Raw genomic sequence first — 13,402 nt, 5'->3', positions numbered from 1 at the left:
TTAATGACGAGTATTGGTTGGTGGCGTTGGTTATGGTTCATTGTCCAGAGAGTATGTTGTTGGAGAGGACGGCTATTAGAAGGATTATGGATGCTGTTGCTTGTGTAAGAAAATATTTGATAACGGGTTCTGTAGAGCGGGGTTTCTTTTTTTAGTTAAGATTGGAATAAAGGCCAGTATGTTTATTTCTAAACCTACTCAGGTAAAAAATCAGTGTGAACTTAGTGTTGCAATGAATGTACCTGCGAAGACGGTGGATTAGATGATGGGTTGGGCTAGGGGATTAATTAGTACGGGAAGGAGATAACCAACATTTTCGGGGTATGGGCCCGATAGCTTATGTAGCTGACCTTACTTTAGGATAGGGTGTGACAGGTGGCACGGAGAATTTTGGATTCTCAGGGATGGGTTCAATTCCTATGGTCCTAGAAATGAGGGGATTTAAACCCCTATTATTTACTCTATCAAAGTAACTCTTTTGTCAGACATATTTCGTAAGTTTGGGGGGGAATGCTGGCGATTGTAGTAGGTATAGAGATGTGTCATATGAGTAGTGTCAGAGTAAGTGGTAGGAGGTTTTTTCATGGGAGGTGTATGAGTTGATCATAGCGGAATCGGGGATATGCTGTTCGAATTCATAAAAATAGGGATGTTAGGAGTAGGGTTTTAATGATGAAATATGTTGTGTAGAGTTCTGGGGAGTGAATGTTGTATACTGTTCCTAGGAAGATTGTAGCGGTGAGGGCATTTATTATAATAATGTTTATATATTCGGCTATGAAGAATAGGGCGAATGGGCCTGCAGCATATTCAATGTTAAAACCTGAGACTACTTCAGATTCTCCTTCAGTGAGGTCGAAGGGGATTCGATTGGTTTCCGCTAGTGTGGAGATAAATCATATTATAGCTAAGGGTGATGATGGCAGGAGTAATCAGAGATGTTCTTGTGTTGTGATGAGAGTACAGAGGTTAAATGAACCGCTTATTAGTAGTACTGATAATAGAATGATGGCTAGGGTGACTTCGTATGAGATTGTTTGGGTTACTGCTCGTAATGCACCGATTAAGGCGTAGTTTGAGTTTGATGCTCATCCTGATCAAAGGATGGAGTAGACGGCTAGGCTGGATGTGGCCAGGATAAATAGGAGGCCTAGGTTAAGGTTAACCAGGGGGTTAGGTATAGGGAGGGGGGCTCATAATAGGAGGGCGATGGTGAGGGCTAAGGTTGGGGCCGTGATGTAGAGGGTGATGGTAGATGTGGAGGGTTTTAGGGGTTCTTTGGCGAAGAGTTTTATAGCGTCAGCAAAAGGTTGTAGTAGTCCGTAGGGGCCTACAATGTTGGGTCCTTTGCGTAGTTGTATATAACCTAGGACTTTTCGTTCGGTTAGCATTAGGAATGCTATGGCAATTAGAATAGTTGCAATAAGAAGTAGGAGGTTGGCTATGGGCATGTTGTTAAGAAGAGGAATTGAACCTCTGATTATAAAGTTTTAAATTTTATGCAATTGCCGGGCTCTGCCATCTTAACAAACTCGGTTCTTGAGTAAGTGTAGGCACAGTATTAAATGGAGATAATATCATTTATGGCGGGGAGGCGCTTTGTGAAGTAGGCCTTATTTCTCTTGTCCTTTCGTACAGGGAGGAATGTAGAATAGATAGAAACCGACCTGGATTGCTCCGGTCTGAACTCAGATCACGTAGGACTTTAATCGTTGAACAAACGAATCTTTAATAGAGGCTGCACCATCGGGATGTTACCTGATCCAACATCGAGGTCGTAAACCCTATTGTTGATATGGACTCTAGAATAGGATTGCGCTGTTATCCCTAGGGTAACTTGTTCCGTTGGTCAAATTATTGGATCAATTGCACGCGGTAACTCGTTTTGACTGGTGAAGTCTCAGCATATGTTGCTCGGAGGTTGGGTTATGCTCCGAGGTCGCCCCAACCAAAATTTTTAATGCAGGTTTAGTGGTTTAGAGCCTGTGGGTTTATTGGGTGTTGTTTGCATTAGTAAATTGAAGCTCCATAGGGTCTTCTCGTCTTGTTTTATTATGCCCGCCTCTTCACGGGCAGGTCAATTTCACTGGTTGAAAGTAAGAGACAGCTGAACCCTCGTGAAGCCATTCGTACAAGTCCCTATTTAAGGAATGAGTGATTATGCTACCTTTGCACTGTTAGGGTACCACGACCGTCGAACATATGTCACTGGGCAGGCGGTGCCTCTAATGCTGGTAATGCTAGAGGTGATGTTTTTGGTAAACAGGTGGGGTAAGGTTTGCCAGGTTCCTTTTACTTTTTTTAACCTTTCCTTATGGGTATGCCTATGTTGGGTTAACAGTAGGGATAATAATGGTTTGTTGATTGGTTGTAGATATTGAGCTGTTAACTGTCAGTGTAATATTGTGGACTGACGTAGGCTTATGCAGAGGAGAATATTTTCATGTTACTTATACTAACATTATTTCTTCTATAGGATAGTAGATTGGTCCAATGGGGTGTAAGGAGTTCAGTTGTGTGTTTGGGATTTTTTGGGTGGTTGGGTGTTGAGCTTGAATGCTTTCTTAATTGATGGCTGCTTTTAGGCCTACTATGGGTGTTGTATTTTTTACTCTCTTTACAAGGTTTTTTCCTAGTGTCTAAAGAGCTGTTCCTCTTTAGACTAACAGTTAAATTTACAGGGAGATTGGGGGTTCTGCAGGTAAACTTAAAGTTGAACTAAGATTCTGTCTTGGACAACCAGCTATCACCAGGCTCGATAGGTTTGTCGCCTCTACCTGTGAATCTTCCCCCTATTTTGCTACATAGACGGGTGTGCTCTTTTAGCTGTTCTTCGTAGCTCGTCTGGTTTTGGGGGTCTTAGCTTTCGTTCTTCTTGCAAAGTTACTTCTAGTTAATTCATTATGCAGAAGGTACAGGGGTTAGTCCCTGCTATGTCATGCTTGGTTATATGTTTTCATCTTTCCCTTGCGGTACTACATCTATTGCGCCGAGTTATAATTTCTATCGCCTATACTTTATTTGAGTGAATGATTTGGTTAAAGTTGTTTGCTAGTAGGGTGGATTGGGTTTGGGGCTAGGGTTAGCTCAGAGTGGTCAAGTTGAGTTGAAATCTCCCAAGTGTAAGCCAGGTGCTTTATATTAAGCTACACTCTGGTTCGTCCAAGTGCACTTCCCAGTACACTTACCATGTTATGACTTATCTCCTCTATATAAATGCATAGGGGTTTTAGTTAGATAGTCCTTGAAATATAGTCGAGGAGGGTGACGGGCGGTGTGTACACGCTTCAGGGCCCTGTTCAACTAAACACTCTACTCTTAGTTTACTGCTAAATCCACCTTCGACCCTTAAGTTTCATAAGGGTTATCGTAGTTTTCTGAAGTAGAAAATGTAGCCCATTTCTTGTCATGGGCTACACCTTGACCTAACATCTTTACGTGGATACTTGCGCTTACTTTGCAGCCTTTGTCAGAGTTTGCTGAAGATGGCGGTATATAGGCTGAGCAAGAGATGGTGAGGTTGATCGGGGTTTATCGATTACAGAACAGGCTCCTCTGGAGGGATATGAAGCACCGCCAGGTCCTTTAAGTTTTAAGCTGTGGCTCTTAGTGTTCTGGCGAGCAGTTTTGTTGATTTAACTGATGAAGTTTAGGGCTAAGCATAGTGGGGTATCTAATCCCAGTTTGGGTCTTAGCTATTGTGTGTTCAGAAATACTAAAGCCACTTTCGTAGTTTATATCAACTGGAGTTTTCTACAACTCAGGTGAATTTTAGCTTTATTGGGGAGGGTGATCTAAAACACTCTTTATGCCGGTTTCTATTAGCTTGGGTTAATCGTGTGACCGCGGTGGCTGGCACGAAATTGACCAACCCTAAGGTTAGTATAGCTTAGTTGAACTTTCGTTTATTGCTAAAGGTTTATCACTGCTGTCTCCCGTGGGAGTGTGGCTAGGCTAAGCGTTTTGAGCTGCATTGTTGCGTGCTTGATACTTGCTCCTTTTGATCCTGGTGATCTAGAGGGCGACTTCACCGGGGCGGGGATGCTTGCATGTGTAATCTTACTAAGAACCAACAGAAAGGGTAGGACCAAACCTATTTGTTTATGGGGCAGTGTGGGCCCATCGAGACATTTTCAGTGTGTTGCTTTGGGTGAATAAGCTACATAAACTGTGTTGGAGTGTATCTTTGGGGTAGAGTTAATTTGGGGTGTGGGATTAGTAGCGGTATGTGTGCTGAATAAAGTAACTAGAAGAAGAAATTAAATTGATAGAGCTGGTGAAGTGAGGTTGAGGAAAAAAGTTGGGTTAGTTGAGGGGTGACTGTTAAAAATGCATACCGCCAAAAGAGAAAATTTGAATTCTGGTTCAATTAGATTAGAGCTCTCTGTTTTTGGGGTTTGGCAGAGATGTCTTTCTTAGGTGGTATAACCAGAGGTGGGGGAAGGCGGGTTTGTAGAATTTTATCGTAGAATTGGTGTGGAAAGTGGTTGTGGGTGTGCTCAATGGTTATTGTTATGTCCAACAAGCATGGATTAATTAACACCTTGTGGTGAGTATGGTCGTCCAGAATATCGAACGTCGGTGCAATTAATAACGGGATGGGGCAGGAATCAAAGACAGATACTGCGACATAGGGTGCTCCGGGGCCAGCGTTTCACAATGCTATCGCGTGAACACCCCCCACATAAAAATACCAGATGCATGGAGAGCTCCCGTGACTGGTTAATAGGGTGATAGACCCGTGATCCATCGTGATGTCTTATTTAAGGGGAACGTGTGGGCGATCTTGGGTGTTATGGTCGTGAGGTAAAAACCAGATGCCGGATACAGTTCACTGTAGCTACCCCCAACTGTTATGGGCCCGGAGAGAGGAGAGTAGCACTCTTGTGCGGGATATTGATTTCACGGAGGATGGTGAGGGAGAAACAACTATCTGAGGGGGATATTCGTGGTTCCACATGAATTTCAAAATAGTTTTATCTAGTTCTGTGAGGAGTCTCAATGGTAGTTTAATAGAAATAGCATTGAAACTATAAATTGCTTTGGACAGTATGGCCATTTTAACAATATCGATTCTTCCTTTTCATGAGCATGGGATGTTTTTCCATTTGTTTCTGTCATCTCTGATTTCTTTCAACAGTGGTTTATAGTTCTCGTAGAGATCTTTCACCTCCCTTAGTTAGCTATATTCGTAGGTATTTTATTTTTTTTGTGGCAATTCTGAATGGGAGTTCATTCCTGATTTGGCTGTCAGCTTGACTCTTCTTGGTATATAAGAATACTAGTGATTTTTGTACATTTATTTTGTATCCTGAAATTTTGCCCAGTGTTAGGGAAGGGCAATGAGTCCCCTGAAATAAAGTTGTAGACATCAAAAGAGAATAAGGAGCGGAAAACGGCTATCTCCCTACTCCCAGTGAAGTTGGAAAGAGAAGGGAAATGACAATTCTGGGTCTCTCTAGAAAGGAAGTCAAAGGCAGATTCCAGAACATGCTCAGACCCCAGCCCTTTTGGGGCAGTTGTAATCTCAGAAGTGGCTGACTCAGTAAATCAGAAAAAGTACAATCCTAAGAGACCTGAATAGTTCGAAAAGGAGCCATCATGAGAGTACAAGGATGACATATTGGAAATCACAGTCTGGGACCATGTAGATGTGGTGGAGGAAGAGGGGTACCAACTTCAGACTGTGTGTGAGAGACGGACCAAACAGCATAAACACGAACACATCCAATGCTTTATAAATTTATTTGCAAGAAAATATAAATTCTACAAATAAAAAATAAATCCAAAAGCAACCTTGAAAACAATTTTTGATGAATATGTGTTACTTAACATGGTTGATAAGAATTCTTATATATCACAATAGTCCAATTATTGAGATGGGCAAATGACACTTCCCATAAGAATATGAATCACCATTAACAATACATTTTGGTCAAAGTTCTTTGTCTTTCAAGAGACCTTATGTGGCTGTGTTTCAAAGAAAATAAAAATGAAAAACTTAGTTCTTTCCCAATACCAATTTGTCTCTCTGAAATTTCATGCCGTATCAACAAAACAACTCACACTGGCTGTTTAATTTTTCTTCCTCCTCAGATGTTATCAGGAATTAAACAAAACAGCCTGAAATAATGAAAAAGATATCGTCTATCCACAAAACCTAATATCTAGCTTACTTACAATCTAATATTGCTCTATTTGTTATTCACTATAAGACAAAGGCATAGTATTGTCTCTGATTACCACAGCTGTTTGACTGAGATACAATTATCTGCATCTACAGACTAGAAAACTGAGGCTTAGAATACTTAATGACATCCCTAAAGACCCCAGTGACCTAGCTACAAATTCTACAAAATTTACCCCAAAAATCCAAAAATTGTTTTGCTACAAAGTCTACAAAATCTACTTTAAAAATTTACCAACTCTTTGCACTATAGCACATTATCTCTTCCTCAATCATGCTGACCTTTCTCAGGCCAAAATTCTCTTTCACCTCTTAGAAAGCTTCTAGGAAGGGTTGATTTTCTCATGGGCAGATGGTCAGGACATTGCCACTCTCCCCTTCTCCCAAGAGCTCCAGACAGAAGAATGGACGCAAAGGCTCCAAAGAGGAGAAACCATCGTGTGTATAGATGAGGACATTATTGTCAACATCAAAAAACTGGATTTCTTCAAAGTCAACATCCAGGAAAATTCCCACACGGCGAAGGCCAGGGCTTGCAGGAATTCTCTCCAGATCGGTGTTAGCATGGATTGCTCCTGCCTTCATGCTAATGATCCAGAAGCCATGCTCAGGGGATAAATCACTGCTCTTTCTGTCAGCCGACTCCTTGCAGACGCCCAGGGACCATGACTTCACCTCTCCCACTTCAACCTCCCAGTAATGTTGGCCGGAGGAGAAGCGGGGAGTACCCAGGACACAGGTCAGCCTGGGATCTTTTGTCAGGTCGTGGTGGATCTTCCCACACTGAGCGCTTCTTAGATCACTGGAGAAGACAAGGACGGAGCTGGCAGTGGCTGCATCCAGGGTCACATCCTCCCGAAAATGCCGGAGCTCCTTCCTCACGTGCAGACGTTGCTCAAGTCGGTTATCCTGGTGCTTGGTGATAAGTACTATGGCTCTCACTTGCCATTCTTCCAAAGGAGGTGCCTTCACCACGTCTCGACACAAGGGGCACGTCGCTCTAAAATGGTTTTCCAGCATCCAATTCTGGATGCAATCAAAGCAGAAAACGTGTCCACATGAGAGAGAAACAGGACAGGAGAAAAAATTCAGGCAAACCGGACAGGACAACTCTGCTTGCAGGTAATGGGCCATGGCTCCTAAGGGTTACTCCTTAGCCGTGAAACTGAAATGATCCTTTATTGGCTTCTGGAAGCACTTGGGAGCCCTCAGTACACAATCCACTCTTCAATAGTCTAAATCCAAGATTAAATAATACAAATTAATATATGTTATTGGCATACATAAATGAATTATATTATTTAATAAATAATAATAAATTTATTAACTAAGAAATTAAGAATAACAAAAAATAAATAATATTTCTGTTGTTTGTGTATGAAAGTGACACTAAATTGCTAGAGAATCACAGTAATGTAGTCATGGTGATAAAAATGATTTCAAAACTCTTCAAACTCTAGATAATCACAAGAAAGAAATAGGACAGTGGAAACTTTCTTTTCAGACAGTGCAGCTTACCTAGTCTGAAGACTTCCAGGTGATGTGTTGGCTGCTCTGGCCAAAGTTTCTCCTAATGGGGGCTGAATTCAAGTGGGTCTTTAATAGAATCTCAGTATAGTCTCCACTCAGTATTTCTTTGTAGATCACCTGCAATGCAGGAAAAAGAATTCTCATGTCTAAATTCAATCATGAAAATAAAGCCAATTCTACATTAATCATCACAGAAAAGTGACTCTAAGGAATCCTCAGAATTTCCAGGAAAATTTCCACATGTGAGTAAAGCCAGCAAAATCCACTGCAAAATGAGATGCCCATAGAAGAATCAAGTTTAAAGAGAAAGTGTTATTAGATGAAATGCTTTAAAGCACTCTAAGAAAACTAATTAAGGCTTGAATTAATGTGAATAAAAATATCATAGTCATCAACTTCTCCAAAATAATCATGCCTGAATACAAAACAAAAAGATGTTCCAGACAAGGAAGATGCCCTCCAGTTACCCCAACTGCTCACAAAGCTTGAGAGCCTCTGGTGCTCCCAGAGGACTTCCCACCATGGCTGTCATTCTTTGAATGTGCTATCTCTGACATGCTGGGCACAGCATACTGGACCAGGCTAGACCCATGACCCAAAGACAGCCTCGCAAAGCTGGACAGCACCTTTGAGATGATGTGAACAGAGGACTGTTCTCCAATAAGAGCCTGCACTGAGCAGTAACTAGCAGAACTTCTTACCAAGAACCCACAAATCACACATTCAGTGGTGACAGTAGTAACAGAATGAGGGACAGAAAGAGGAGCAGCATCAACATTACCAGAGAGAGGAAGTGATGAACACCGCTGAGGCCAGCCTAAGACTGAGTTACTAGAACTGTCCTACATCCCAGAACACATTCTCTAATCTCTTTCCAACAAATACTTATTGAGCCCCTTCTGTGCTCTTGGCCTCAACTGGACTCTGGAAACACAAACGTGTGGAATAAACAGGGTATCTGCCCACATAAAACTTTGTCTTCCAAGTCCTGATCAGCATTCCAATCTCATGGTGTCTGGCTGGCGGACAACCAGAGATTACCTCTTTCTTAAATTGTTATCTCTTTCAATTTAATGGGAAATTTAACATGGTGCTGGAAATCTAATTGCCTAACCCACCTTGGAATGTATCTAAGAAAACAATTTTACAAAAGAAAAAAAAATGCTACACTTATTCACAAGTTATTCATTTCAGTGTTAACTACCATCCCAAATGATCAGGAACAATCGAATTATCTAACAATAATAAAATGATTCAGCTAATTATGACACAACTACTAAAAGTGGTCAAGTATATTTAAGTGAAAACCCGAAGCGAAGTCTTTTTTTTTTTTTTTTTTTGAGACGGAGTCTTGCTCTGTCTCCCAGGCTGAGGGTGCGGTGGCTCCATCTCGGCTCACTGCAACCTCTGCCTCCCGGGTTCAAGCAATTCTCCTGCCTCGGCCTCCTGAGTAGCTGGGATTACAAGCATGTGCCACCACGTCCGACTAAGTTTTGTATTTTTAGTAGAGACGGGGTTTCACCATGCTGGACAGGCTGGTCTCTTGACCTCGTGATCCACCCACCTCAGCCTCCCAAAGCGCAGGCGCGAACCATGGCGCCCGGCCGAAAACCCACAAATCTTTTAAGAAATGTTGGAAAATAAAAAGAAACCATTTTAAAACAGCAAATCCATTGTAGTTGAAAACACATACAAATACAAGTTCATGCAGAGAGTGACCTGAGGTTCATATGTAAAACTTTAAATGGCAAAGTTATAGTTAAAGGTGAAGAAAGCTCCCTGGCACGGGGAAAAAACTAGTTCTTTCTCCTCTAAAATAAATAGTTAAAGGCATTCGAAAACACCAGTTTGTAGCCAAACACAGAATAGGACATTGGAAATAGCTTAAACAGAAGGTATAACTTACCTTGACTTGGAGACTTCCAGCAGAATTCTGAAAGATCCGAAGCCTGCGTCTCTACCTCTACAGACCTCTGCTCCTCTCAGAGTTTCCGCACAGAGACACCGGCGTTTTCATACTGCCTGGAAAACATTGTCCAACCAATCAGAGTCGGAGGCTCCGCCCCAAGGGTTGTACCACCCTAATCTGAGTAAACTCATCAACCCACCCTTCCGTTTATGATGATGACATTAAAGCACGCTTCAAATTATATAGTAAAAAAAAATTCAAAATTTCTTAATAACTCCTTGAATTAGAGTGAATCTACTGCCATCTGCTCTTGTCTCTAAATTGAGAACTCAACTTTAAAAAGCAAAATGTGTTGGAGATCAAATACAGAAATGCACTGTTGAAACCTAATCACCTCACGGCTAATGTAATCATTGGTGTTGCCATTCCTGATAGAATCATCAGTGGACAGGATCTACAACAGTTTTCATGTCCTTCGACTCAACAATTCTACTCTTAGGGGTACTTACTGGACAGGATAAGAAAGATGGCAGCTAGGCAAGGCTATTGTCCTGTAATTATTAATAATTCCATTTTTTACTCTCAAAAGTGTTCTTGGATGAACGGTAAATTTTATGGTGTCTGTATACTGAGCAGAAGGAGCAGTAAAAGTCACAAGAGAGGAAAGCTAAGACAAAAACTTCCAAAAAGGGATTTGGAGAGTGAATGAAGTCCCATTGTAGAGAGGATCGCTGGAATATACGTTTTCCCCAAGAGAGACTGCATTCTAAATAACCTCTCCTTTCTCAGGCTTCCTGTTCTGCAAGGCCCAACACACAGCTTACACAGCTTTTACTTCATTTTTACCTGGTGCTATCTCCATTTCTGTGAGTTGAATACTTGCAGGAGCAGGTCTCAAGCGTTGTTGGGGTTTTTTTTGTTTTGTTTTTTTGACACAATCTCGCTCTGCCTCCCACGTCGGAGTGCAGTGGCTCAATCTCGGCTCATTGCAACCTCCACCTCCCAGGTTCAAGCGATTCTTGTGCCTCAGCCTCCCTGGTAGCTGGGATTACAGGAGGCCAAGGTGGGCAGATCACATAAGGTTAGGAGCTCAAACTTTTTAAATTGTAATCTCAAGACCCTTTAAACTTGAGATTTTCATCTCAAGAATCCTTACATTCTCTTTTTTAATTATTCAAAAATGTCATTTTATTTTTTCTTTCATTTTATTCTGAAAGAATTTTAGACACCGAAAATTTCTAGGAATAGGAAAAAGAGATATATTCTTTACCCAGATTTACCATTTGTTTTTTAATTGTCTGATGTGTGTATACACTGTGAAATGATTAAATCAAGCCAATTAACATACCTGTCACTTCACATACTTATCATTTTGTCCTGAACATATTCAAAACCTACTATCTGAGCAATTTTTAGGTGTGCTATACATTATCATTAGTTATATCCACCATGATGCACAATGGATCTCCAAAGTGTATTCCTTCTATCTACCTGAAAATTTTGTACCTTTTAACCAATATCTCCCCATTTCAGTCTTCTTTCTATCCCTGTGCCCGGTAGCCACCATTCTACTCCATCGTTCCATGAGTTCAATTTTTTTTATTTTTTTCCATTCCACATATAGATGAAATCATGCAGCATTTGCCTTTCGGTGCCAGCTTAATAACACTCAACATTATATCCTCCAGGTTCCATGTTGTTGAAAATGATAGAATTTCTTAAGACTCGATAGCATTCCATCGTGTACATGTACCATGTTTTCTTTATGTATTCATCTATTGAGGAATATCCTGATTCTTTATGCATTCATCAGTTGATGAATATAGGTTGATTCTATGTCTTGGCTACTGTGAATAATGCTGTTAGGAACATAGGAGAGCAGATATCTCTTCAATGTACTGATTTTCTTTTCTTTGGATATATATCCAGAAGTAGAATTGCTAGATCACATAGTAGCTCTATTTTTAGTTCTTTGAAGAACCCCCATACTAGTTTTCATAATAGCTGTGCTAATTTACATTCCCACCAATGGTGTACGAGGTTTCTCTCTTCTTCCTATCTTTGCCAGCATTTGTTATCTCTTCTCTTTTTTATTTATTTATTTTTTCTCATGCCTGTAATCCCAGCACTTTGGGAGGCCAAGGCGGGTGAATCACGAGGTTAGGAGTTCAAGACAAGCCTGGCCAAGATGCTAAAACCCCGTTTCTACCAAAAATTAAAAAATTAGCAAGGCGTGGTGGCAGCCACCTGTAATTCCAGCTACTCGTGAGGCTGAGGCAGAGAATTGCTTGAACCTAGGAGGCGGAGGTTGCACTGAGCCGAGGTCGCGCCACTGCCACTGCACTCCAGCCTGGGCGACAGAGGAAGCCTCCGTCTCAAAAAAAAAAAAAAAAAAAAAAATTCTTACAGGTGTAAGGTGATATCATTTGCACTCTTATACATAAATGAGAACTCCAAAAAGCTTTTTGTTCATATGAATTATATTTCTTCACATTTACAATATTAGAAATTCAAACTGAGAATTTTTTAAAGCTCTATTTAATTAATTAAAATAAAACAATTACATGTTAACATAAATAATATAGTTTTATTTAAACAAATAACTATTTTCTAAAACAAAAACAATGACTTAGAAGAGTTCCATTGTTTTCAATGTTTGCAAACCTCTGTAATTTTTGCTTAATAAAAGACATCTGGATTCTTACATCTACTTTTGCTGAACCTGTTGTGATATATAACAAAGGAGAATGTATTTTGACTTGTTTCAGACATTCTCTTTCCAGAACCTCCATACAAGTAATGTTTATTTCTTAAAATCATCAAACACCTTTCAAACCAGTGTTAATGAACCTATCCTACATGAATGGATTCAATATAATTGCTGTAGCTTTACTGTTCTAACCAAGCCTTCCTCCCATCCTAACACAATTCCAATTACCCATCACCATAACTGTCCTACAGGAAGTGTCCAACAAGTATTATGCATTGATAATTTGCAATGAGTTTATTTCTTCATGTATTCTTACCACAAATAATACACTACTATACCCCTGCATCCCATGTCCCTACAATATTTGGGGCAATTTCCTAAGTAATAGATATAAAATAGATGAGCAAGCTAAGTATAGTTCCTGAACTTGCAGACTAGTGAGTGTTAGAGAGAAGTAAACTAGCAAATGTAACATGTTCTGTAAATATTATGGTAGGGAAAGCGCATCGTGCTATAGAGCAGATGAAAGAGTGCTTCGCACAAGCTTGAAAGGGTCAGGATAGGTATTAAGAGAAAATGGAATCAGCCAGGTACGGTGGCTCACGCCTGTAATTCCAGCACTTTCGGAGGCCAAGGCGGGTGGATTGCCTGAGGTCAGGAGTTTGAGACCAGCCTGGCTAACATGGTGAAACCCCGTCTCTACTAAAAATACAAAAATTAACCAGGCATGGTGACGCACGCCTGTAGTCCCAGCTACTCAGGAGGCTGAGGCAGGAGAATCGCTTGAACCTAGGAGGCGGAGGTTGCAGTGAATCAAGATCAGGCCACTGCACTCAAGACAGAGCAAGACTCTGTCTCAAAAAAACAAAAAAGAGAGAGAGAGAAAATGGAATCTAGGTGGACTAGGTGGAGGCCTAATTGCTGAGAAGAAGGAGTCAGAGCAAGGGAAGTAAGCCATAGAAGAGTTTTTTGGGTTTTTTAAGCAAGAAAAACATGGTCAAATGAGTATTCAAGGGACATAATTCAGCGGCAGCATGGGAAATGAATTGCAAAGGAGCAAGGCTGA

At 40.8% G+C, this 13,402-nt stretch overlaps 1 protein-coding gene and 1 pseudogene across 1 annotated transcript; both read right to left on the bottom strand.

Moving 5' to 3' along the window:
* Positions 1 to 456: 456 nt before the first annotated feature.
* LOC129039101 (NADH-ubiquinone oxidoreductase chain 1-like) lies at positions 457 to 1,451 on the bottom strand (annotated as a pseudogene).
* A 4,278-nt stretch (positions 1,452 to 5,729) lies between these two features.
* Positions 5,730 to 9,739, bottom strand: LOC129039579 (ret finger protein-like 4B). The gene is made up of 3 exons (XM_054493499.1): positions 9,624 to 9,739; positions 7,706 to 7,834; positions 5,730 to 7,422 (listed from the first exon to the last, which is right to left on the bottom strand). Exon 3 carries the CDS (start codon positions 7,319 to 7,321, stop codon positions 6,530 to 6,532), a length of 792 nt encoding a protein of 263 aa, XP_054349474.1. The 5' UTR covers positions 7,322 to 7,422; positions 7,706 to 7,834; positions 9,624 to 9,739; the 3' UTR covers positions 5,730 to 6,529.
* Between the last annotated feature and the right edge of the window lie 3,663 nt (positions 9,740 to 13,402).

This window comes from Pongo pygmaeus, chromosome 5 (genome assembly GCF_028885625.2).
Source record: "Pongo pygmaeus isolate AG05252 chromosome 5, NHGRI_mPonPyg2-v2.0_pri, whole genome shotgun sequence".
NCBI classification, from domain to species: domain Eukaryota; kingdom Metazoa; phylum Chordata; class Mammalia; order Primates; family Hominidae; genus Pongo; species Pongo pygmaeus.
The sequence above is the reverse complement of the archived record's forward strand: the minus strand, read 5'-3'. Positions and strand labels throughout refer to the sequence as shown.

Bases quoted from the DNA above. Each gene is read 5' to 3' on its own strand.
- LOC129039579 (XM_054493499.1), bottom strand. From the start codon at position 7,321: ATGGCCCATTACCTGCAAGCAGAGTTGTCCTGTCCGGTTTGCCTGAAT.